Source organism: Naegleria fowleri (genome assembly GCF_008403515.1).
Source record: "Naegleria fowleri strain ATCC 30894 chromosome Unknown tig2, whole genome shotgun sequence".
Classification (NCBI taxonomy): domain Eukaryota; phylum Heterolobosea; class Eutetramitea; order Acrasida; family Naegleriidae; genus Naegleria; species Naegleria fowleri.
In genome coordinates this window covers 1,044,718-1,068,908 of record NW_025407934.1, presented here as the reverse complement: position 1 = coordinate 1,068,908, position 24,191 = coordinate 1,044,718, and the positions used below count along the sequence as shown (strand labels likewise).

Sequence of the window (24,191 nt, the reverse complement as noted above, 5' to 3'; positions counted from 1 at the left end):
ATGCCGAACTAATTTAGAAATTTAGAGTTTCAATTATTCCATTTATGGACCTCATGAAAAGAAACTTGATGCCGTAATGGCCATTACCGTCCCTCAACAGAAGTTACATATTTTTCTCTCTCAATATCCATTTTCAATCGATCAAGAAAAAAACAACAACAAAACAAACAACAATTCTCTCAACCGCCGTTCCCATGTCCTTGATTTTCATCGTGTCGAATACACTACTCAACAACAACAACAACCATCAAGAAACATCTTTTAAATCCCATCTCCTTCCCGAAATACAAGATCATGTCCATCGTTCGTCTCATCCTTTGCTTGCCAAACGAAATGAAATTAAAAAGAGAGATGAAAAAGCAGCAGCACTCGTCACGACTCGTCGATGGAATTGCTCAAAACCCACCACACTCTCAACAAGCATTTCAAAAGATATTCCATTATCGATCATTGATGATCCTGAAACAACAAAATCCTTACCAGCATGTGGTCAACAGCAAGTCAAGGCAAATCATCCTAACGCCAAGTTAGAACAAGACATGTCAAATGCTGCTGAACATGTTATCCATGGTCAAGAGGAGAAGGAGGAGGACCAACAACAAGAACTCTTGATATATCCAACAAATCTACTAGATTCTGATACTCATAACTGCTCGTCATGCCCTTTCGAAAGTAAGAAACAAGAATCCATCTCTTTGATAGAAGAACTCAATCAGGCCATGCTTCAATTTCCAACACATCATGATTCCTCCAACCATTCTTTTTCTCAACACAAACATTGTGTGGCATTTTCCAGTCAATCCTGTCTCATTGAAAACACCAATTTGAAGGATTGTTTGGAGATGTTGACAGATTTTGACAAGTATCCACAACGTGTGGAAGGAATACATTCATCAAACACGTTGAAGAAGAATGAATCCAAGAACCATGAAATGATTGTTCATTTGAAATCGACCATCCTTTTTTCAACTCTCGAATATGACATCAAGGTCCATGTCACTCGAGATGGCATTTCCTTTTCACATCTGAAAGAATCAAGTCCATTCAAATCCTTACAAGGAGGATGGAAATTGGAACCATTGGAAAACACCACTGATTTCAAGATGACCACCAATTCCAAACAGTGTCAAACCATTCGAGCGACGTATTTCATTCATATCGAAATGGAACCACAAGTGCTCTTCAAGGGATCTGATCATTTAAGACCTCTTGTCACAGAGTGTCAGGAAACGGTCAATTCGGCATCACTTGGAGAATGGATCTCTAAGAAGAGTGTTCCCTCCCTGTTGCAAGTCATGAAGAGACAAATTGAAGAGTATTCCACTCAAAAGAGAGTGAAAGCATTTCACAATCAGCAAAAACAATTTTCACAACAAAGTTCCATGTTATTTTTGTAAGTAAAACAATACGCGGTTCCATTAAACAAAATCTTTGTGTCAAAATTGGTGTGTCCTGTAGTTTTTTTTATTAAGGAATCGTGACGTAATAATCGTTAGCTGGAAAAACATGTTTCCAATTCAAATTACAATTTGTTCGACATTAAATCATAAACATTATTTGATTGAATTATAATATTTATGGTTCTGATATATATGGTAATACTTTTTCAAAAAAAATGTCCCTTCTCTATGATGAACAAGATCCATGGAAGGGATGGACCGTCCAAGATGTGTATCAAATGTCGGAGAAGCAGTTGAGAGATTTTTGTCGAGAAACCATGATCATGCCATCCTCGGAGATTCCATCTCATGAATTGAGAGTTGCTGTTTGGAAGGTAAGAACGAATTATTTTGAATGAGTCATCAAGTTCCGTTAACTCTCTATTATTTTCAACGATGATGATGATGAAATTTTGAATCGTATCGTGGACAACAATTCCTCATGGATGTGTTCTTGATGGTTCAACCATCATCATTTCAATTTTAATTGCCATGTTATTATTATTATTCATGGTTATGATTGATCAATCATCGAAAATAGAAATTACTATCGAGCAAGGCTGCCCCAAGTGAACTTACTGAACAATCCTTTGCTGCAATTACTGAAGAAGAATCACTCCCGATCACAAAAAATCAATTGATCGAACATTTGAGACTTGTCAATCAAGACACTACTGCCCTCTCGGAATGGGCGGTTGATAAGACTTTCAAAATTCTGGTATTTCATCATCAATATATGGCTGAACGAACCTCAATGGCCAATTCTTCGTCATCAAACATGATGGTTCCACCTATAATTCCAAACATTTTGAGTTATCGGCCAGAAATGGCAAGATTTGTCTATCAATTTATTCGATGCATCAATGTGGAACCAATGCCTTGCACCGAATTGTATCCCATGGTTTATGTCATGCTCACCAGATATTTCAAACCACTTGAAAGCAAGAGCAATCCCATGTTAGACAAAGACAACTCTGAACAATTACATCTCTTGTTGGATTGCTTTGATCAAATGTTTAGACTTTTACTCCAATATCATGATCCAGAATTGCAAATCCATTTCGATAGACATCGATTGGAAGTAATTGTTGATGAAATAATTCCGTGGTCAAAATCTTTATTGGTCGATTTGATTTTACGTTTCAACTCTAATTTTATTGAAACATTTACATATTTCCTGGATATTTTAATTATTGAACGAGATCCTGTGATATTTACCTTTTTTGTAATTTCAATTTTAATTAGAGACAGAACAAACTTGCTTAATTTAACAACTACCAATGAGTTGAGGCAATATTGTAAAGATGCATTGTCCACCTCATCAACATCCAAACAACAGATAATTGCTGTCAAGAGTGATATTTCTTCGTTATATTTGGAAGTTAAAAATTTGGAAAAGGAAACTCCTCTCAGCGCCCGTAACCAACTCTTGTCACTCTTCCAAGCATCTGCAGAAGTGAAATTTGATGCTATCAAAAAACAATTACAGGAGAGTGTCATTTTACCAATCCCAACAAGTGAAATTGTCGATTGTTTTACAAAAGATAGAACTAGACAGCAACAACGAGCAAAAACCACCAGCGTCAAGTATATTATCATTGATTGTCGAAGTGTGAAGAGTTTCCAATATGCTCGATTACCAACAGCCATTCATATTGGTACTCGCGTTGGTTATGATGACGAGAAGATGAAAGCTATTTTACAACGATTCCAAGATGCCAAAGGTTCTCATTTCATCATTTTTGGTACCGGACGAAAATTGCCTGAGGAAGAAAACCTATTGCGAGTCATTGCGATGAAGTTTGTGACAGGAGGTTTTCCTCATGTTTCGATTGCAATTGACGGCTTTAAAGGTTGCATCAAATTCATGACATCCAATCAAATTGAATATGTCAAAGATGAAACTGTTGAAAATGTCAATAAGAACAGCTCTGGAATTAATACCGAGGAATGGACTGCAAAGGTTTCCAGCTTTATTACATGGGGTAAAAAGATGGCAGAAGAATTTGTCAATGAAAACAAGGATAAGGTTCCTCGTTTGGGTGCCTCTCTCACAAAAGCTAAATCCACGATCGAATCCAAGATAAAACCTGTGTTCTCACTGGGAGAGGAAGGCTCAGGATCAGACGACGATGAACTTTCAAATGCTACTGCCACTACTAATTCCAGTGGCGGTGACTCATCACAAGAACCAACCACTGTTGTGAAAATTGACGAGTTATCGACTCTTGGAGAGAACATTAAGCTATTCACTGCTCAAACCAGAAAGTCTCGAGAACCAAGATATATTGCAGTGGGAGATAATTTAATCATGTGCCTAAAACCACATCCACAAATATTGGGTAGCGGCCTTATTTTGTGGAAGCGAACACTGAGACAAATCGTCAAGCTCTCATTTAAGAAGACTGACAACACCTCTTTGTCTTTTACTCTCAAAGGTTATCCGAATACTCTTTCGTATGTTCCTCAGCCTCATGATTCCACACAGAAAGATAAGGCTCCTCCGTCGTTTGTAGAGCAGTTCGCCATGGAGAATGCACAAGAATGTATCGAGCTTGTGCAAAGAAATATTCAAAAATTGAAAGAGAATAATTATTTATTTTAAAATAAGTGAAATTGACCTTTGATAAATAATAATAGTTTGCGCTTTCGATTTATTTCTTATTACCTAAAGGACTGGCTCTCATGAATTCCTTGTACTCTTTATAGTACTCTGAGTTATCCTCATTCCTTTCACCTCCATCTTTGTCACAAATAGTAATCATTTGTGCAAACAATGTTTTTGCCTTGTCCATGTCTTTGGTTTGTTCCCATGCAAACTTTGCATAGTTAAAGAGACCATGCTTGGCAGCAGCAACTTCTTTTTCATCTAAATCTGCCACATTTTTGGTTGCTTTACGAAAGTGTTTTTCTGCTTGATCTAAATTATTCAACTTGATATACGTCAAGGCAAGGTTTGTGTGAATTTCAGGTGCATCAGTCTTTAGAGTGAGAGCCTTATGGAACTTTTCCTTAGCGTCTTCATAGAGTGCCTCTTCAAATAAGAAGGATCCATAATTATTGAACAATTCTACATGAGACTCATTGGGTGTCTCGGACTCGTTCTCTTCAAATGCTTTCACAGCAACATCAAAGGCCTTCCTGGCATCAATTTTGTTTCCACACATACGTTCAGAGATGGCATAATTCATAATAATATTGCATGACTGGAATGGATTCAGTTGAACCGATCGCTTCAAAACATCTCTTGCCTTTTTGAAAATAGTATTGGATTGAGATGATGGCTTATTCATTGCATCGACCATTAATACCACACCATAACTAGACATGGTCATGTAATCATTTGGTACAATTCCTATGGCCTGTTCTAACAGTTGAAGAGCTTCTTCCACATTTAACTCCTCTTCAAAGAGATACATGGCATAATTTCTCAAATTATTTACATGATTTGGTTTCAGTTTGAGAGCCATATTAAAGTAATTCTTGGATTTCATGAGGTCACGCATGATATTTCTGTAAAAAACAGCAATATCTCCCAACACATCAGGATCATCTGGATTATACCGTGAGAGTAATAGATATGCTTGTTCGGCATTCTTGACATTACCAGTAAATTCGCTCAATGAGGCCAACATTAACAGACATCTCTCATCGTCTGGTTTATAAGTCAAGGCACGAAGCAAGAAGGACTCTGACTTGGAAAAGTCTCTCATCTTTTCGTCGTGATAGTACATCATGGCCAAACAGACCGATGTCACAAAATCACATCTTTCGAGTCTTTGGAGTAAATCTGTTCGATCAGAGATGCCAAATTTCTCTGACAAGACCTTTTCGCCCATCTCCGATTGTACTAATTTCTTCATTCTACCCCGAATTTCTTGCAAGAGCGAGTTCTCTCCTTTTGGACATTGTACAAGAGCATTCTCTCTCAAATCCGAGTCTTGAATATCCTTCAAGAATAATTCTTTGAAAATATTTGAGGATTTTGTGAGTAATTGATGGCTTAAAATTTGCTCCTCTCCGCTTGGTTTACAACTCTGTCCGTAATATCCAAAAAGTAAACAATCGATTAATTCATCATAGTTCGTTCTCTGTAATTTCAACTTCTTCTCTCTTGGAATAATTTCATTATACCAAGTCCGAAGATATAGTTGAGCACTGGAAACATCTCCGTGTTTTGAAAACAACCGGAACACGGCTTCAATGACTTCTTTTTTAGCCTCACCTAATTCAAATTCTCCAAACTCGGCCGATGGTTCTTCCGAAGTAGATGAAGAGGTTGGTGCTGTTGTGGGTGCTTTTGGAGTTTTGTTCGTTGATGATGATGGTGATGGTTTATCTTTTTTAAGAGCAAAAATTGAGGAATGAAATCCGAAGACTTGTGGTACATATTGAATCAAGTGATGATGGTTGCTAGCAATGTTGAAATTGTTCCATCTCAAGTACTGGCTTGATTTTCCTTTCGGAATGAAACCGAATAAAAGGTGTCTTCGAGTGGAGTGTGAAAGCATTTTTTTCATCATTTATTCCTTTATTTATATTGAAAAGGATAATGCAATTTAATGTTGAATTGGGATCTGTTTTCACTCGATTGGGTTCACAAGTGACAGTCCTTGAATCGAATCCTGATCGAATTTCTCCCTTCCTCGATCAAGAAGTCTCTCAAATCCTCGAAAAACAAGGCATGACATTCAAGTTGGGAGTTTCCGTTCAGAATGGACATGTGGACACTCTCCAAAAGAAGGTCACTCTCGAAGTCGAATCTGTCCGGTCCATTCCTACTGGTGGCAGTCCTCATGATCATGATGGTAGTTCACCAATGGTGAGACAATCCATCAAAGCAGAAGTCGTTTTGGTTTGTATTGGCCGTCGACCTTTCACACATCATTTGGGTTTAGAAAATGTTGGAATTAAATTGGATTCAAAAGGTCGAATTCCAGTGAATGATCAATTACAAACCTCTGTACCAACTATTTATGCCATTGGAGATGTCGTGAGAGGTCCCATGTTGGCTCACAAAGCAGAGGAAGAAGGTTTCGCTGTGGCCGAGCACTTGGCAGGTCGTTCAAGTCCCCACTTGAACTACAATGCCATTCCCAATGTCATTTACACTCACCCCGAAGTTGCCTCTATTGGGCAAACAGAACAAGAACTCATTGCAAACTCCATTCCGTATCGAGTGGGAAAATATTTGAGAATTATATCAATTTGTGTATAAATGTATTTGGTAAAAAGGAAAGTCTTCTTTTGTTTTTGGAGAAAACTTTGAACTCAATAATCATCTTCGGAAATGGGAGTTGAGTTATTATTGAGAGAGAAATTCTTATTGAAACAACAAGGAAAAAAGAAATGGCTCGAAAATAGAGAATATTGAATAATAATTTATTCCTCAGTCTGTTGAGTTTATGAATGATAAGAAATTTGTTTTGAATCAAATCAAAAAGAATGGTTATAGATTGGAATAGGTATCATAACAATTAAGGGAAGATGGAGAATTGGGAAGTAGACTGTGTTTTGTGGCTTCTATTACCAATTCTTTATCATTACGAATGTCATAACTTGCAAATTGTAATGCATCTCCTTGATGTTTAACCACTTCCCGTATGTGTCTTCAAAACTTAAGTAATATATCGCAGGATCTATTGAACGACAGACAATTCTTGTTAGAAGCTGCTAAGAATGACGATTCATGTTTACTTCATTATGCGCCAAAAGAAATTATGCGCGACAAAGATTTTGTGATACAGGCAATCAAAAACAATAGTCTTTCCATTATATAATCTCGAAGTTGTGATTATATTTTATCAGATAGGAACTCATGTTGGAAGCTGTGAAGAATAATGGATATGTATTGAAGTATGCAAATGAAGTATTTAAGAAAGATGCAGAATTTGTAAAAGAAGCTCTCAAATGCAATGGTTTTGTATTGGAATATAGTGAAGAATTATATCAAGCAAGAATGCAATATTGTTATCATGGTGCTTATTTGGGAAATGATTATCATTAAATTGATTCAACCATTAATCATGCAGTGCAATGCCAAGTTCTAACTCTATTCTCCAAAAATTTAAAAACAATCGTTCAAATAGGTAATTTACATTAATAATAATTATTAAAAAATATTCTCTCAATATGACAAGTGGTCCTGTCGAAAGTGGTAATATGGACAAGTTGTGTCCAAAATTTTCCGTTAACATTACAACAAGGTCATTTGAACAGTACTTTTTGTGATTTTAGAGCAATTTTCAAAGCCTCTGATTTTGTGCACCACAAAAAGGCATCCACTTCAGGATAACCTTTCAAAGGATGATCAATATCAATGAGTGAGGAGCATTTCATGTCGCTCAATGAATATTGGCTTTTGATTAATCCCTTCTCATCGTCCAGTAAATACACTCGCACTACCTTGCTTTTAATTTTATATTCTGTGTGTAAATTAAATTTCAACTCTCCTCTATTGGAATAATTTGTGAAATTTCAATCATGAGGTTCATGATTGTGAAATTATTATTGTTATGTCATAAAAATCAACAAATGATGTAATTAAATAATCCAAATAAGATAAAATAAGAAAATTTCGCATGTAAAATTAATCCAAAATAATATTGAAACCATATGATGCGAAAAATAATTAAATATACCTTTCCCACTTTTCATAAAACTCTCTCCTCAACACTTCATTTTCCTTCAAATCAATACCTGTTTCTTCCTTCAACTCTCTAACTGCAGTTTCAATTTCCACTGCATCTCCCACTTGTGTCGGAATGGATTCATCCACCATGCCCTTCGGAATGGTCCACTTCTCATCATTGATTTGAGAAGGTATCAAGGGTTGCTTGGGTGGTGTTTTATGGCATGTCGTATGACACAGGAGATAATGCTTTCTCTCCGAGAAGATTAAAAATCCACAAGAAATTTGATGTTTTGCCGTTTTTAAGACTTTCATTTTTTTCATACTTTCCGGATATTCCAAACATTTCGAGAACTCTGCACGACTTTGATGTGATTTGGTTACAAGGTTTTTGAGATGACCTTTACCTTGTAAGAGTGGCGTTTTGAGTTATTTCAAGAGAGGCAAATGTCCTTGAGACGTTCAACCGGTGATGGATCAGCTTTGGTCAATCAGAATGTCAAGATCCTTCAAAGCCAAAACTTCACAAAATTCTTTATTGGCTGTTGATCGAAAAGGTAGACAAAGAGGTTGCCAGAGGGTATTTGAAAACATTCTTCTCAGATCTCACAAACTTCCTTTGGTTGAAGAATGGATACCCAATGCATTGCTCCTTTAACAAGAACCACCTGGTGGTTGCGAAAATTTGCTCACTCTCTCAAAGTAGTACTCTCTTTGATTCAAACAACTCTTCTCAAAATTTACAAAAATTGTATCTCATCGACAGAACTGGTTTGAAAATGGATTTCCAATCTCTCAATTACATCAACACATACGAATCTGGAGAGTTCGAATTCTTCTTCTCTGCTTCTTCACAAATCTTCTTCTTCTCAGCACAAACCTTCTTCTTTTCATGTTTGACACAAATCTTTTCTCCCTTTGTCAATTTGTACTTTTTGCAGACACGTTTCGCTTTCGACTTTTTCACACACTTCTTTTCTTTTTTGAATCGAATGCATTTGGATTCAATCGTCTTGTGTTTGACACAATACTTCTTCTTAGAATGTTTGACACACTTGGAGAGAGTCTTGTGTTTCTTACAGAATCGCTTCTTCTTATACTTGGCACACAACCTTTTCTTGAGGAACTTGGAACACTTGCGCACCGATTTGTGCCTCGAGCAGAATTTAACCTTCTCATGTTTGACACACTTATTTTCATAGCCAACCACACGGCACTTCTGAATGGGTTGAGGCATGTAGGAATCGGAGAGATCCTTCTTTTTAGAGTGAGTATCACGATGCTCGTCCGTTTCCTCTTTTCGTTTCTTTTTTGAAACTTGTTCACACTTCTTAATAGGAACCTTCTCATGCTTCTTGCAAATCTTCTTGTAGTCGTATTTGGCACACTTCTTCTTTGTAATGTACTTATCACAGACCTTCTTGGTTTTGTAGCAATCGCACACTTTTTTACTCCCATACGCATCACAGACACGTTCCTTCTTATGTTTGATACATTTCTTCTTGTGAGCATATTTGATGCATTTCTTGTCTGGTTGACTGTATTCATCGCAATGAGAGGTGGTTTTGTATTTCAAACATTTGGCCTTAATGGTGGCATACTTGTCGCACACTTTCTTTTGATCGATGACTTTGTGTTTCAAACACTTGCCATTCTTGACTTTGTGTTTGATACAGATGTGACGACAATAAGAGTCATTAGAAAATTCTTTCTTCTTATACTTGTCTTCTTCCTTGTTGTCTTTCTTTTCATCTTCTTTCTTGTCCTTTTCAACTGGAAGAGTGCTCTTTGTTTCATCAACCTTCTCGCTGCTTGTGGAAGAGAGGTCCTTTGAATTTGAATCTTTGAAATCATCCTTGTCCTCTGAGGCAACCACCATTTGAGAGGAACAAACAAAGAGTATGAGTAGAGAGGCCGCAAGACCCAATAGAATCAAGGTGCTCTTCTTCATTATGTCGATACGTTGTTATCAACGCTGTTTCGATTGTTTTTTTGATTGTTGTTCCTTTTAGAGTTCGAACGGCATGCCAGAATTTAAAAGTTTTTTGAGTGTGGATGCTCTTCCAAGTGGGCAAGGAATATGTCGAGTCATCTTCTTCTTTGCTATTGCCAACCAAGCGAGGGGTTTTTTCAAGAAAAATGGATAAATATGGAAATTTCAAAAAGGGAGATGGTGCTGGTTGAGTCAAGAGGAAAATAAAGTCAAGACCTCATTTCTGTTCAATGAATTTTCATGGAAGATATAGATGATAACATGATTTTGTCGTTTATTGGGCAAATTTAGGTGAGTTTTAAAAGAGCCAAACACCATAGATGTTGATCATCATTTGGTCAAGTTATGCTAATTATAGGATGGATTCAAGAAAACAACAATTCTGAAAACACTCTTTTCGACTCAACAGGTCTGTAATTGTTTAATCTTCACATTCTCTGTGGCGGGATCGTCAGTTCCAATAAAACCAGGAACAAGACAAAAAAAATGATGCGATTGATCAATACAGCCGACGGTGACACGAGCTCTGTGGAGTGGAGCATGTTCACTCACGTAGGAAACCAAGCTGTGGAGGAGGCTGTTCAGCAAGTCATTCAGCAAAGGACACCGGAAGTTCTCAACTTGTTAAACAATTGCAGAAAATCACATTCTAATCTCACCGAAAAGGAGTCACATGGCTCTGAATTAGACAACGACGACGATCTCATCATGGACATGGTGTATGAAATTCAACACACAGTCGGAGAGAAAGGTCGAGGAAAAACATTTCTCTATAAACGAGCACAGCATCCCGAAGACTGGATACATGGTCACAATGAAGTGGGTGATACTGCCGTTCGGGAGCGTTTGTATTGTTATTTGAGAACGTGGATGATTGGCCTAACCACAACACTCGAACAAGAATCGAAGAAGAAATAATTAGAAACCAAAATATCATTGCTTGCTGTTGAAGAATACTCCAACAATACATTTGATGATGATCTCAACAATTCTTTACTCTCATCATCATTACTGAGGCTGCAGCAAGAATAAATTTTCAACGCTTCTTGTATTCTTGCAAGCATTGACATTCCATCCGACTTGCTGAGTCACCAAATTTTGTTTGGCTCCGAATGCATCCAAGTAGGCACTCAAATCAAACACCACACATCCGGGAGCATTGGTATTGAACTTGATATCCTTCAAAGCCAAACACAAGCTGACGTCCATAATCAATGAAACACAGAATGGAGGAATATTTACGGCGTTCATGGCATAGGTTTTCTTGTACAAGGTCTTTCCTGCCACTTGAACTTCAACATCAATGGTTTGAGTCTTGATATGAGCAGTTAAAATTACAGTGGCTGAAACATGGACCTTCTTGGTGAAGATCTTCTTCTCAAAGGTTACATTACAGACAAATCTTTTATCATTTTCATTGGAATTATCATAAGTGCAAGAGGCACCCGAACCACGCACTCTCATTAAGGAAGGGAAGCTATTTCCTCTCATCATTTCCTTGATGGTTGAGGTGGAGTCTGATTCTACCTTTTCGATGGTTCCATCCACACGAAAATCAGTTCTTTGATTCTTTTGTCTAACGAGAAGAGAAAAATCTTGACCATGAACAGCCGTTGCCATCATCATCACTGCCGTAAAGGCCACAACAACCACTGCAATTATTGAGGCAAGTTGCATCTTTATTTTTTTTTAAAAAAAAAGCTCTTTACAGGAAGCCAATTTTAATTGCTCGAATAAGATTCCTAAATGATTTCAGTGGTTGTGAAATACGTAATGGCCATTTGAATCAATGAATTCCTCCTTGTTGCTTGTTTCAACCAAAAAGAAGCACAGGAGCTCTATTGAACTTCATCCCTTTCGCGATCAAAATTTCTCACTTGAAAAAAATGCTCGACGGGGTCATCATCACAGACGACTATTTCAAGGTCTTGTTCTCTCGAAAATCACCCACCATTCTTTCTTCTCTTTCAACATCATTTCAGCAAAAACAACAATCGGAAGATGAAGGAAGTCTATTAGGATCTTTTTCTAAACCAGCGTCATATTCTCCAAAGAAGAGATCATCACTCAGTACGACACTCATGATGGCCAAACGATCGGGAACGATAGCCAGTAGTAGCAGCAATTTAGAGGGATCACCGTCGTTATCCTCATCTCTTTTAAATAATGATTATAAAAATCAAAACATTGCATGGGCTGACACAATTGTAGATTACGTGAGAAGAGTGAACAAGGGATCCATTCCTCAACCCGATGGTTTCTTTAAAGTTTTTTCATTCATGAATGAGCGAATGATTGTGTTTACGAGAATACAGTCCGTTCTATTTTTTGTTGTTGGTGACGAGGATCTTGGAGAATTAGCATTGAGAGAGGTTTGCAAGAATGTGATGGAAGGATGTAAAACAGTGTGCAGAAAAACACCAGAAGATTCAGATACTGTACTGAAAAATTATGGAAAAATCTGTACGTTAGTGGATGATATTTTGCAGGAGGATGGACTTGGAATGGGCTCTTTCAATGGTGAAATGGCTGAAGTGAAGAGAATTGAGGATTTGACTGATTAATTTTTTGAATGTATTTTCCATGTTGCCAAACAAGTCTCACCCAAAGCACAGAAGCTCAGAAATTTCACAACACTGAAATGAAATTTTCAGCAAATCAACATGAATCCTACCCAAACATTGATGTACATACACTCATTCACTCTCTTTACACATAATAATATTTATTGCGTTAACTGCCAACAAATACAGTATGCTTAGAACATCATTTGTTTAGCAGCTTTTCTGTTTGGCTTGATGACAAAATCTCGTTGTTTGTTGACATTCATTCTCAAAATGGCAGCTTCAGATTCTCTGATGAATTGTTCACCCATTTCCAAAGCTTTTTGATAGGTGGCATTACGGATATCAGTAACACGTGCATACAAAATCTTCTTGTGACTGTCAATACGTGCCTTAATTTGTTTGTCCATGATCAATGCTGCAATCTCCTTTTCCAAATTCTCCACCGTAGTGTTGAAAACAACAGCCATCTTGTTCATATCGACAGAAGTAAAGGTACTGACATATTGAACCAAAGCCTTGCTTCTAATCTTTTCATACAATGTGGAAACATGATCTCTCAAATAAATATCTAACAATAATCTTGGTAACAACTTGTCGAGTGATTCCAAACATGCAGTATACTTGGATTCATAGAAGCAATTGATAATGTTAGAAATATCAGGCTCTAATTCGAGGAAGCCTCTGTACTTGTTGTTTGACAACACCTTTTCTTTCAATTCACGTCTGTCAAATGTTGCAAGAGCTGTCAAACCTGCATACACAGCAATATCGCTGCAGGTAATGACATCATTGAATGAGTTTTCCAATTGAATGTCGCAATCTAACAATTTTCTAGCAACAATCTTGTACTTCTTTCCTTCAAGGTTGGCCAAAGCGGATGAGGCCAAAATCTTTGTTGTCGTAATAACATCAGTACCATCGGAGACATCAGGAGTATTTTCAGCTTTGGTGACATATTGATTAACCAAAGCATAATTTCCCATCTCAATACTAACACGAATAACATTTAGACACATTTCATTCACATGCTTTGATGATGTACAGTAGTCTCTTGTTCTGAGGTAACTCTTCAATGATTCTTGCAAATTTCCTCTCTCCAAATGGAAATCACCCAAATCATTATGACCAACACGAATAGATTCCTTGATCAAGTTTGTTTTATGGGCATTGAGTTCAACTTCGAGCTTTTCTTGTTGTTTGGTTGCTGCTCGATCCACTTGAGCGATCCATTCAGTATCCAAATTTTGACCGACTCTGTTGTACAGGAATTTTGGATAATGCGGTATGAGTGTAAATTGTTGTTGTGTTGGTGATGATGATGTGTTATTATAATATTGACCATGTTTGAATATTATTAATAATACGCGATGATGACAATCCAAGTGAGAGATCATTATAACAAGATTTAAATTTGAGATCATGGCGGACGCACATGAATAGCATCTGTTAGAAACGGATCATTAGAATTCATTTGACACTTACTCCTTTCCGTACTTTTCAATCACTTCCTTGTAGAGAGTGGTATTCTTTCCCGTCTTCAACAAATCAATGAGCTTGACCAAGGCTTTGCTTCGTAACTCCTTGGAATTTTCAACGATAAATTGGAGTCTCTTTACTTTAGTGAGTCCTGAATAACCACTAATATATTGATCCAAATCAAATGAACTCATGATGATCAAAGTTGAAGGATAAAGTAATTGCCAACGATGATGAACTCAAGGTCTTTTTTTTGATGGTTTTGAACAGAAGAATTTCTAAAAATATTTTACATTCATTTTACAATCACAAAATTCAATGTTGGCCAATGATAGGCGGCCGTTGTTGTTTATCAAAAATTTAACAAAATCTACAAAATACCATTCGTCAAGTATTGATATTGGTCGTATTTCTTGGTGAACCAATTGTCCATCGAGTCATCGACAAGTTTACGAGCCATCTTTGCAAAGTCATCATCTGAAAGATTTGGATAAAACCTATTTCGTAAATCTCGCATAATGTTGGCATGATTATTATCAAAGCACTTGTAATTAGCTCCAATCATCATTTCAACCAAGTTCAATAATCGATTCATGTTGCGAGGTTTTCTCAAGGCAGAATATGCCACATAAAAAACAGGTCTAAAGTGCAAGTCAAACAATTCACCCATTAAATCAACCCAATCTTGAGGAAGTTTGAACGGAGAGTTTTCAAATTTAACTCCACCAGGTGAAATGCCAAGGAAAAATCCAAAATCAATGTGAATCATGTGACCCTCTCGATCGAGTAAAATATTTCCATTATGCCTATCCTTAATTTGCAGAATGTATGTAATTAAGGAGTAACCAACAACACTTTCGACAAAATTTGTTTGCGCTCTGATGAAAGTATTTGATGTTGGTGATCCGTACACTCGTATGAAATAATCTTTAAGAGTTGTGAAATTGGGGAATTTCTTTTTCAGACCATCAATGGATACAGTGTCACGAACCGTTTCTAACATTCCACAATTACCACTCGTAACAATAATTTCATATGGTCTAATATAAATAGGGAGTTTTTCTTCTTCAAAAATTTGAGCAAATAATTTGATCAATTGCATGGCAAATATTTCTTGTCGGATATCATCATTGGCTTTAACAATTACAGACTTTAAATCCCAACCAGGAATGCTTCCGTAAGGAGAGAGAGCGCGATATTTGGCTTTAATCTTTTCGAAACTCTCTCCAAAGACCGAGTCCATTTCTTGTGCAACCTCTTCTAAGTGTTTGTCTGCGTCTGATTTTTCAATTAGCACAAATTCGTCATTATTGAGGTTAGGAATGTGTAGTATTGGCAGTTCAGAGGTTGACCTTGTGTGTACAGGTTTTCCTATCAAGGGAGAGTTATTTGTTGGGAGTGGTTCTGCATTTGAGACAATAGAAGATCGTTTTTCTTCAAGGAATGGTACCTTAATACTTGAGGATGAATTTTCCTTTTTTAGAGTAGACTTTGGCTTGATTAATTGTCCGGCATCAACGGTCTTGTCAATCAGACAATCCCAAACCTTGTACTCTCCGTCAGGGTTTTCTTCAAATTGAAGAATATTTTCTGGTTGGTTGCATGTATGTTCGCTTTGAACAACCTCAAATACACACAAAATAGGAACTCTTTCCTTGGTACTAAAAACGCGACATGCATCTGTACACACTCTCAGTATTCTACAATGTTTTGATTTGGAGTCACACAGAGGGTAATAGACACCGTATGGAATTGTTTGATTGATACGTTCGAGTTCTGCCTTCATACGATGTTTTCTAATGTCACCAGGAGGATATGCTTTCAATCGGTATGATAAATCCGTGAGAGTATGCACAAAGTAGTGCTCATCATTAAAGTAATTCGATCTTCTTTGTTTTGAAAATACATTCTGTAACACAAAGGAAGTCATTTTAGATTTTTCTTCATCTGTTGGTTCTTCGCTTGTGACTTCTGCATCGACTTGAAGTATGGATGTATTCAGGAAGTTATCATTCATATAATTAATAGGTACTACTTGATTAATTGTCACTTTTTCCACTAGGTTTCTAAATATCATTCCTCTTTGAGCTCTCTTTTTCAATTTGATGTTACTTGGTGATTGCGCCAATTGATTTTCAAGGGTATATAGCTCTGCATCAAGAAGCCAGCTTAGTTTAATGCCAAAATGCATGGAGTGAGCACATATTTCAAGAATGTAACGTTCCAAATGTGATTCACCTTCTCCAGCTTTCATCATGTATGTATTTCTAAAATTTTATATTATCCGAAGTGAATATAAAAACAAACATCAATCATATTATTATTTCATCCATATACAAGTTGTCGTATTATTCATGTAAATGTAAATCAATCGTACCATCATTGAGATAGTGATTAACATTGGATCACAATAATTGGTAATCACATGAATCGTTGCAAAGTAAATACGCATGATGGATATACGTGATGACCATAATAATAATAATGATAATAATGAATGTAACCTGATCGGATTGAATCTATTTTACGTACAATAATTGAAGTATATAAAATTCCAACTCGTATTTATCCAATTCATAGAGAATATTGCACAAGAATTGAAATTTTCCATTGTGCTCGACAGCCTTGGTTTTATCCGACGACTCTTCCTCTAACTTGGCCAAACAATGCAACACAACATCAATTTGCTTTCGGTTGTTCTCATCACTGAAATACTCAACAAGATTTGTTACGGGTTTATATTCAAATTCTTCTTGGTCCGATACGGTACTCAATGCTGAAGTACTTTTGGCATCCTCTTCATTGAGGAGATGTTGTGGAAGAACCTCGTGTACGGTTCCATTCCCTTCCATAACAATGACCTCTTGCTTTGATGGTAATTCAAAGGCTTCTGGGATCATACCATCATCATCGAGACCATAGTGGTGAGTCTTTTTCATTTTTGTTTGTGATGACTTTTTTGAAGGGAATGGATGACATGGACCAACTCTCGAGACCTGCCATCAAATTAATTATTGCCTGCCTTCAACATCGTGCTTCTAAGATCATACTCGACAAAATGAGTTACTTCAAGCTTGTGGTTTATTGAAGATGATTGTGTTGATATTTGAACAAGAGGTGGTTGTTGACATGTTGTTCTTCACGTCAACAAGAAGTCAGTGGCATGAGAAAAATTAGAATGTCATGATAATGTCATATATTCTGAAAACAGTAGTGTCAAGAACGTTCCAGTGGTGGGACTTTCCATTAGTGATTCTTCTTTTGAGTGTGAAAAACTCTAAGGAAACTTCTTTCTCTCCTCAGTGAAGTGTTGTGACAATGACATCGTAAAATTGTTACTCTCTCTACAGGGCAATAATCGATGAAGAGGTTTGAAGGCAACCAGGAGAGAATGAAAAATCCTCAAATTCTTGCGATGACAAACTTGAATACAAGTTACTTGCGCTGGTTGACTTGATTTGTACAAGGCTGGTACTGTTGTTTCCATTCTGGTTATTATTCGTATCTACAGAGATATTGTAAGCATTAGAAGCATCTAACAGAGAAGGGTTCTTCTTTCTATTTACATTTTCCATTGTCGTGCTTGTAGTGGTTGGACCATCCGTAATCCACACGAAATCCAACATCATATCCAAATCAGAGTTGCCACTCCAGAAATCTTTGATTGGATTTTCAGATTTAGAGCTCTCTCGCTTGGATCTTTGAGAATTTTGCATTTTGTTCGGACTCGAAAATGCGGAGTGATGATACGACTTGCCAGAGAATAGAGAATGAGTGACATGAGTGGTGTGTCTTCTTTTGGAATATTTCGAAGTGGCAGCAGTGACAGGTGTTTGATTTTGAACGGAAAATTGATAATGCTGTGGTGGTTGTTGTTCGTGCGTATCCTGATAACAATGTTGTTTGTTTTCCTCATGATCATCTTTGCCAACTTGATGATTCATCATCATCGTCGTCGTGTTGAAGGAACTGAACTTTTCCAAATCTTCCACGACATCGTCCCAATCCAAATCCAAATCTTCCTCATTACATATCGTCGAACTCGAATGATTAAAATTCCTTGCAGAAGGATGGTGAGAATGTGATGCCATTCTCGGAGAGATGGATAAGGCTGTCGTATTGGTCAATGGAGAATGATGTTGACTTGTACACGACGACTCTGCCCCCACAACCGTAGTGACAGAATCTGGCAAGGATGTACTCGATGTGCTGTTTACTTTGGTGCGAGAATCTCGTGTTGTCTTGGCAATCACGGAGGAAAACATGAAATGTGGATGAGTGTGTTGTTGTTGTTGAGAGGTAGAAGAAGAAGAAGAAGCAACTGCATTGGAGAGGGGTACTTGTGGTGGTGGTTGAGAGGAGGAGCATGAGGGTGTTGTAGTTTTTTCATTCAAGCCTTGAAGGTGAGTTCCATTCCCCGATAAGGAGGAAGAAGAAGAATTATTCGAGGTTGTTTCTTCTTTCTTCTTCTTCTTCTTTTTAGAAGGATTTGGCTTGACTAATGTGGCAAGTTTTGAAAAGAATTGTTTGAAGGATCGGTGATGATGATGTGAGTGATTATTATTGGATTGGGGAGTCGAAGTTGGTGATTGCTTTTGGGTGGCAGAAGAGGTTCTCGTGAGGTTGTAGTGTTGATTTTGTGATGAACTCGAAGGATGATGGCTCGTCGTTGACATTAACAACGAAGGAGATGAAGTTGAAGAGGTAATATGTATACATGAGGAGGGTGATGAAATGCTGTTGTTGCCATCAACATTGAGAGTCAAAGATGTGGATGATTCCATTTTTTATTTGTCTCTTTGTTTTTGGGAGTATGTATTTTTGGTTTTGGTGCGAAGACTATGACAAGAGACATTTTCAAAGAGATCTCCTGTCAGCACCCAAGACAAATTTTTAAAAACAAGTGACGAAATGCAAATTTAGAAGGTGTTATACTTCGTTGAAATAAGGACAAACCGGCAAGGTCTTGGTCAACAGAACGATAAGGTCGGACCAGTTAAAGCATCTCTGGCGTTCAGTGATAAAGTTCAGTTTTATTCAAGTTGTAGTTGGGAGCTAATAACAACCAATCAACGTTTGATGAAATATAGATTCGAAACACTTCAGTTCTTTTCACGAACTTTCATGTCAGCAACAAGCATATTAATATGTGCGCGGACGAAATTTAGATCAATTTTGCATCTTGCGGTAGACTCGTAATTTTTAAACATCAACCTCATCCAAGAAATGAAGCCTTGCTTTTTCTGCCTGGTCGTTCATGTCCACGACATTTGGAATCTAAATACTCAAAATTGTCGACCGCATCACTTTCATACAACAAGACCAGTGAAAATCAAACATTGGGATGTCACATTCCTGAATCTCATTTACTACAGCCAACGAATTAAATTATTTATTAAATAAGTGATCCAATTTCTGAAGACCATTGTTATTGACACTCTCGTCATTTGGATTGTCTGAATATTAAGGGAAAAGATGGATGAGTTGTCAAATATGTGAAAGCATGACCAACATACCTTTTGATCCAGCAGAGATCCAACAGAGACGCATGATTGAATATTTCTGGCCAGGCGACATTCACCCTGTGCTGCATCGTCCTCTTCAAGTCATTTATTTCCCGATGTGAACCACAACTTCGTTTAACCTGTCGGATGTCTAGCCTGAAAAAATCTCTCAACACATTCTCCGCTTTTTTTGAGAAATTTGTACATTGAAGAGAAGAACCCTCACCGTCATTATCACCGATACCCTCTACTGTGTGGTTATTATCCATTCATTGACACACTATATAGTACTCATTCAAAACATGTCCTCCTCCTCCTCCTCATCATCGGCCATACAGGAAGCCATTTCAAACGCCCGAAGAGAGGCTCAAGAATTACACGAACAGATAAAGAATCAGAGAAAGAAGACCAATGATGCAAATTGTATGTACTATTGTGAATATTGTTGTTGTGATAATGAGAGATCATCATGATGAATATTTATCAATGTTTTTGAAAAAACGTAACGTGAATGGAATCATCTTGTCATTCTCAACTGACATCACAACATTTTTGTTGTTGTTAAATATTCAATCATGCGCCTCTGTTGGTATACACACATATACACACGTATACCAAATCGAAATTGTCTCATTCTCATCATCATCATTCTCACTGGCTCCATCTTTGACTCTTTCTATGAATAGTACGCGATATGGATGTTCCCGATATTCTTCCCATAAAGATTCGTGAACGACGAGTATTGAGAGGACACTATGCAAAGATTTATAGTTTAGCTTGGGGACGAGATTCAACCTCGTTAGTGAGTGCAAGTCAAGATGGTAAACTCATTGTAAGTGTCAATATTGGTGCGTGTGTGTGTGTTTCTCATACTCGAATTTATTCGTTTGGTCCCTTTCACGAAATGATGTTTCATGATGATTGTTGAAATGTTGTTGTGAACACAATGAAACAACCCTATTGTTCGTTTGAATCATGTCACAAACAATTTTACATAGATTTGGGATGCTGTGAAATCTTACAAGACGCACGCCATTCCTCTTCGGTCCCATTGGGTCATGTGCTGTGACTACAGTCCTTCTGGAAATGCTGTTGCTTGTGGAGGTTTGGATAATATTTGTTCAGTGTGTATGTATTCACAATATTATTTGCGTGAACAAGCTTACCTTTGAATTCTGATTTGTTCAAAACACAATATTGTCTCAACTCAATGATGACCTTGAAACATTTGTCACGTGTCACGTATACACTCATACTCCCTCTCATCAATCACACATTTTTCAATTCCTTTCCTTTACATATGAACTCACGAATTTGTTTGAACATTTCAAAAACAGTCCTTCTCTCTACGGTACAACAAAATCCAAATGCAACCGAACTAAAACCTCACAGAGAATTAACAGGCCACACAGGTTATATAAGTTGTTGTAAATTTTTAAACGATCGTCACATTCTTACAAGTTCTGGAGATCAGAGCTGTATTTTGTGGGACATTGAAATGAATCAACCTGTCACACGATTTGAAGAACACACCGGAGATTGTATGTCCGTTTCCATAAAACCAGACGGAGACAATAATTTATTTTTGAGTGGAGCTTGCGATGGAAATGCAAAATTGTGGGACGTTCGAATGAATAAGTGTGTGGCAACATTCACAGGTCACGAAGGTGACATTAACTCGGTTCAATTCTTCCCTAACGGAAATGCTTTCGGAACTGGATCAGATGATTGCAGTTGTAGATTATTCGACATTAGGGCAGCTCGAGAAGTCATGACCTATGCCGACGACAATGTCAGAGAAGGTGTGACTTGCATTAGTTTCAGCAAATCTGGACGTGTCTTGTTTTCCGCCTACGAAGATAAGAAAGTCATTGCATGGGATACCCTGAAAGGCAAGGTTCTTCAAATATTGGAAGGTGTTCCAAATGGACATGATAATCGTGTGAGTTGTTTGGCAGTGTCACCTGACGGACATGGACTTGCCACAGGTTCATGGGACACGACTGTTAAGATTTTTGCTTAATAGGAGTGCCAGACTGCTATGAACTCAAACTCTCTCAACAACAATACAATTGAAATTTCTTCAAGTGATTTTTTTGGTATTCTTTTCAGATTTGCTTAGGGTTTAAAGATCTAATCCAATTTGAATTGATGTTTTTGTTGATGATGAGTGACATTTGGCGCCAACCGTAAAAACGTCCATCGTTATTCTTGGCGCTCAAAATTGTTAGATTTACGAAATTTAAACTCAAAAAAATGTCGTTTGCAACAAAATCATCATCCTTCGCTTCCAATAAGGAGTTCTCGTTCATGAATACGACTGCTCCATCCAAGGACAGAAAGTTGCCATTCCTTCCGGGTTTTACGTTTGATGATAAGTTCATTAAGGAGAGGCACCACAAATCACAATTGCTCGCATACAAGAATCACATTCCGGTCGTCCACGATTATGATGTTCCTGTTGAGGTGGATGAATTACAGACCGAGACTGAAAAACTTGCAGACATGTTGAGAAGTACAACCCAACTCTACAAATCGACAACAACCAACGAAACAAAACAAAAAGAGAACTGGCTTTCTCTTGAGAAGAAAGTTCTCAGATTCTATGCCTATTTCAAAGAAGGAGTTCATGAAAGTCCAGTTGAACAAAGTAGAGTCAGAAAATGTGTCATTTTCTATTATCTTGAAGATGATACCATGCATATCAGCGAACCAAAACAAGACAACTCTGGCATTCCTCAGGGAACCCTTGTAAAGAGACATCGCATTCCAAGAGACAGAATTCAAGGAAATTCCAATGTCTATTATACAATTGATGATCTCAATGTTGGAAGAGAGATTACCGTGTACGGAAAGACCTTTAGAATTGTCGATTGTGATGCCTTCACTAGAGATTTCTTCAACGGAATTGGCGTTGAAGTTCCAGAGCCTGAACCTTATCCAGGAGATCAGTACACTGAGAAGCGAGAAAGTATCCAGAAGAGCATGAATCCCTACAAGACTTTGTCTCCAATGGATCAAGACCTTAAGAAGTATATGGAATACTCCTTTAAGGGAAAGAGAACCAATCCATCCAAGCAAGAGAAGGTGGCAGTCCAAAAGTTTCTTGCTTTTGACAGACAGGTTCTTCGCTTCTTCTGCGCTTGGGATGATACCGAGAAGTTGTATGGTGACAAACGATTCTTTGTATTGGAGTACTATTTGTCGGACGACACGATGAAAATTTCAGAAGTATTTTCTGCCAACTCTGGTTATGATCCATTCCCAGTCTTTTTGAAGAGACAAAAGGTGCCAAGAATCAAGAATTCTGCTAACGAGCCAACCACCTACTATGATGAAACAGACCTTGGTATTGGAAAGAGAATTATCGTCTTCTCCAAGAACTTCCTCTTGTATGACTGTGACCCATTCACTAGAGAATTTTATGCCAAGAAGTATGGCATTACAGACATGACACCCATCGACGTCAAAGATGCTCCAAAAACTGAAATACAATATGAAGAGCCTCCATACAATGGATTTGGTGATGAAGAAGATTCTTTGGGCTCTTGGAAGTATCTCGTCATTAAGCCACCAAAGAAAGATGTTAAGAAGTATATCGAGAATGACCACAAGCTCTTTAGATATTCAGCTGTGCTGGTGACCGATAAACCAGAGGATAAGGGACGAAAATTCATTCTTTCCTACTATCTCTCAGACGACACCATCTCTGTATTTGAACCTGTACAAAGAAACAGTGGTGTCATTGGTGGAAAGTTTTTGCAACGATCCCGTGTCAAGAACGAAAGAGGAGAGTACTATAAGGCAAACGAAACCTTTATTGGAGCCACTTTGAACATTAACAACTTTATCTTTTATTTGGAGGAAACAGATGAATTTACAGTGAATTACATGGAACAAAATGCAGAACAATTCCCTAAGGCTAATATTGAAATTATTATGAACAAGATTAGAAAACATGTTCAAGACTCTTCCTTGGAATATAAATTGAGAGATGCTATGGGAAGTGCTCAACGTGGAGCAAGAATTGAAATGGACGAATTGCGTCAACTCTTGCAAAGCATGGGCCTCGATTTGGTTGAACACGAGTTGATCACAATTTTGAGACATTTCAAAGCCAATCAAGATGGTACTATTGATTTGAGTGAATTCATTAATGCGATCACATTTGGACCAGTTACCAGCACAAGGAAGGAGCAAGCTGTACAGCCTCAAAAGCAAAAAGACACGGTTTCATTCAACAATGCCTACAAGGTGTTCAATGAAAAGATATCAACTAGAAGACTTTTAGTTCATGACACCTTCAAAGTCATGTCCGACAAGAGCGTGGACGGTTTGATTGGAGAGACTGAATTTAAGAAAGCAGTGCAAGATCATCTCAAGCTTAATCTTTCTAATGATCAAGTGTCTTCATTGGTTGATCACTTCTTCCCTGAGACCAAGAAACGATTAACCCTCATTGAATTTATGAAGATTATTGAGGGAACCTCAACCTACTTGTATTTAAAGAATAATAAGTAAATGTATTTGAATTTATATGTTCAAGTTGTTGAAATTTAATGAAGTGATTAAAGGTTCATT

General features: G+C 37.5%; 14 protein-coding genes across 14 annotated transcripts; 7 read left to right on the top strand and 7 right to left on the bottom strand.

The window, feature by feature from the left end:
• Window positions 1–194: 194 nt before the first annotated feature.
• Window positions 195–1,397, top strand: FDP41_000780 (uncharacterized protein; the record flags this gene model as incomplete). Its single annotated transcript, XM_044711584.1, has 1 exon — window positions 195–1,397. The coding sequence occupies one exon, from the start codon at window positions 195–197 to the stop codon at window positions 1,395–1,397; it is 1,203 nt and encodes a 400-aa protein (XP_044569594.1).
• Window positions 1,398–1,615: 218 nt separating this feature from the next.
• FDP41_000779 (uncharacterized protein) lies at window positions 1,616–4,044 on the top strand (the record flags this gene model as incomplete). The annotated part of the gene is made up of 2 exons (XM_044711572.1): window positions 1,616–1,774; window positions 1,981–4,044. 2 exons carry the CDS (start codon window positions 1,616–1,618, stop codon window positions 4,042–4,044), a joined length of 2,223 nt encoding a protein of 740 aa, XP_044569593.1.
• Window positions 4,045–4,093: 49 nt separating this feature from the next.
• FDP41_000778 (uncharacterized protein) lies at window positions 4,094–5,950 on the bottom strand (the record flags this gene model as incomplete). Its single annotated transcript, XM_044711561.1, has 1 exon — window positions 4,094–5,950. The coding sequence occupies one exon, from the start codon at window positions 5,948–5,950 to the stop codon at window positions 4,094–4,096; it is 1,857 nt and encodes a 618-aa protein (XP_044569592.1).
• Window positions 5,951–5,991: 41 nt separating this feature from the next.
• Window positions 5,992–7,446, top strand: FDP41_000777 (uncharacterized protein; the record flags this gene model as incomplete). The annotated part of the gene is made up of 2 exons (XM_044711550.1): window positions 5,992–6,618; window positions 7,252–7,446. 2 exons carry the CDS (start codon window positions 5,992–5,994, stop codon window positions 7,444–7,446), a joined length of 822 nt encoding a protein of 273 aa, XP_044569591.1.
• Window positions 7,447–7,646: 200 nt separating this feature from the next.
• FDP41_000776 (uncharacterized protein) lies at window positions 7,647–8,385 on the bottom strand (the record flags this gene model as incomplete). The annotated part of the gene is made up of 2 exons (XM_044711539.1): window positions 7,647–7,893; window positions 8,081–8,385. 2 exons carry the CDS (start codon window positions 8,383–8,385, stop codon window positions 7,647–7,649), a joined length of 552 nt encoding a protein of 183 aa, XP_044569590.1.
• Window positions 8,386–8,869: 484 nt separating this feature from the next.
• On the bottom strand, window positions 8,870–10,021 carry FDP41_000775 (uncharacterized protein; the record flags this gene model as incomplete). The annotated part of the gene is made up of 1 exon (XM_044711528.1): window positions 8,870–10,021. The coding sequence occupies one exon, from the start codon at window positions 10,019–10,021 to the stop codon at window positions 8,870–8,872; it is 1,152 nt and encodes a 383-aa protein (XP_044569589.1).
• Window positions 10,022–10,549: 528 nt separating this feature from the next.
• Window positions 10,550–10,981, top strand: FDP41_000774 (uncharacterized protein; the record flags this gene model as incomplete). The annotated part of the gene is made up of 1 exon (XM_044711517.1): window positions 10,550–10,981. One exon carries the CDS (start codon window positions 10,550–10,552, stop codon window positions 10,979–10,981), a length of 432 nt encoding a protein of 143 aa, XP_044569588.1.
• A 90-nt stretch (window positions 10,982–11,071) lies between these two features.
• FDP41_000773 (uncharacterized protein) lies at window positions 11,072–11,740 on the bottom strand (the record flags this gene model as incomplete). Its single annotated transcript, XM_044711506.1, has 1 exon — window positions 11,072–11,740. One exon carries the CDS (start codon window positions 11,738–11,740, stop codon window positions 11,072–11,074), a length of 669 nt encoding a protein of 222 aa, XP_044569587.1.
• A 209-nt stretch (window positions 11,741–11,949) lies between these two features.
• FDP41_000772 (uncharacterized protein) lies at window positions 11,950–12,627 on the top strand (the record flags this gene model as incomplete). The annotated part of the gene is made up of 1 exon (XM_044711495.1): window positions 11,950–12,627. One exon carries the CDS (start codon window positions 11,950–11,952, stop codon window positions 12,625–12,627), a length of 678 nt encoding a protein of 225 aa, XP_044569586.1.
• A 194-nt stretch (window positions 12,628–12,821) lies between these two features.
• FDP41_000771 (uncharacterized protein) lies at window positions 12,822–14,300 on the bottom strand (the record flags this gene model as incomplete). Its single annotated transcript, XM_044711484.1, has 2 exons — window positions 12,822–13,884; window positions 14,113–14,300. 2 exons carry the CDS (start codon window positions 14,298–14,300, stop codon window positions 12,822–12,824), a joined length of 1,251 nt encoding a protein of 416 aa, XP_044569585.1.
• Window positions 14,301–14,476: 176 nt separating this feature from the next.
• Window positions 14,477–17,045, bottom strand: FDP41_000770 (uncharacterized protein; the record flags this gene model as incomplete). Its single annotated transcript, XM_044711473.1, has 2 exons — window positions 14,477–16,373; window positions 16,639–17,045. 2 exons carry the CDS (start codon window positions 17,043–17,045, stop codon window positions 14,477–14,479), a joined length of 2,304 nt encoding a protein of 767 aa, XP_044569584.1.
• A 405-nt stretch (window positions 17,046–17,450) lies between these two features.
• On the bottom strand, window positions 17,451–18,890 carry FDP41_000769 (uncharacterized protein; the record flags this gene model as incomplete). The annotated part of the gene is made up of 1 exon (XM_044711461.1): window positions 17,451–18,890. One exon carries the CDS (start codon window positions 18,888–18,890, stop codon window positions 17,451–17,453), a length of 1,440 nt encoding a protein of 479 aa, XP_044569583.1.
• Window positions 18,891–19,912: 1,022 nt separating this feature from the next.
• Window positions 19,913–21,633, top strand: FDP41_000768 (uncharacterized protein; the record flags this gene model as incomplete). The annotated part of the gene is made up of 4 exons (XM_044711450.1): window positions 19,913–20,033; window positions 20,297–20,442; window positions 20,609–20,738; window positions 20,948–21,633. The coding sequence occupies 4 exons, from the start codon at window positions 19,913–19,915 to the stop codon at window positions 21,631–21,633; spliced, it is 1,083 nt and encodes a 360-aa protein (XP_044569582.1).
• A 233-nt stretch (window positions 21,634–21,866) lies between these two features.
• FDP41_000767 (uncharacterized protein) lies at window positions 21,867–24,131 on the top strand (the record flags this gene model as incomplete). The annotated part of the gene is made up of 1 exon (XM_044711439.1): window positions 21,867–24,131. The coding sequence occupies one exon, from the start codon at window positions 21,867–21,869 to the stop codon at window positions 24,129–24,131; it is 2,265 nt and encodes a 754-aa protein (XP_044569581.1).
• Window positions 24,132–24,191: the final 60 nt, after the last annotated feature.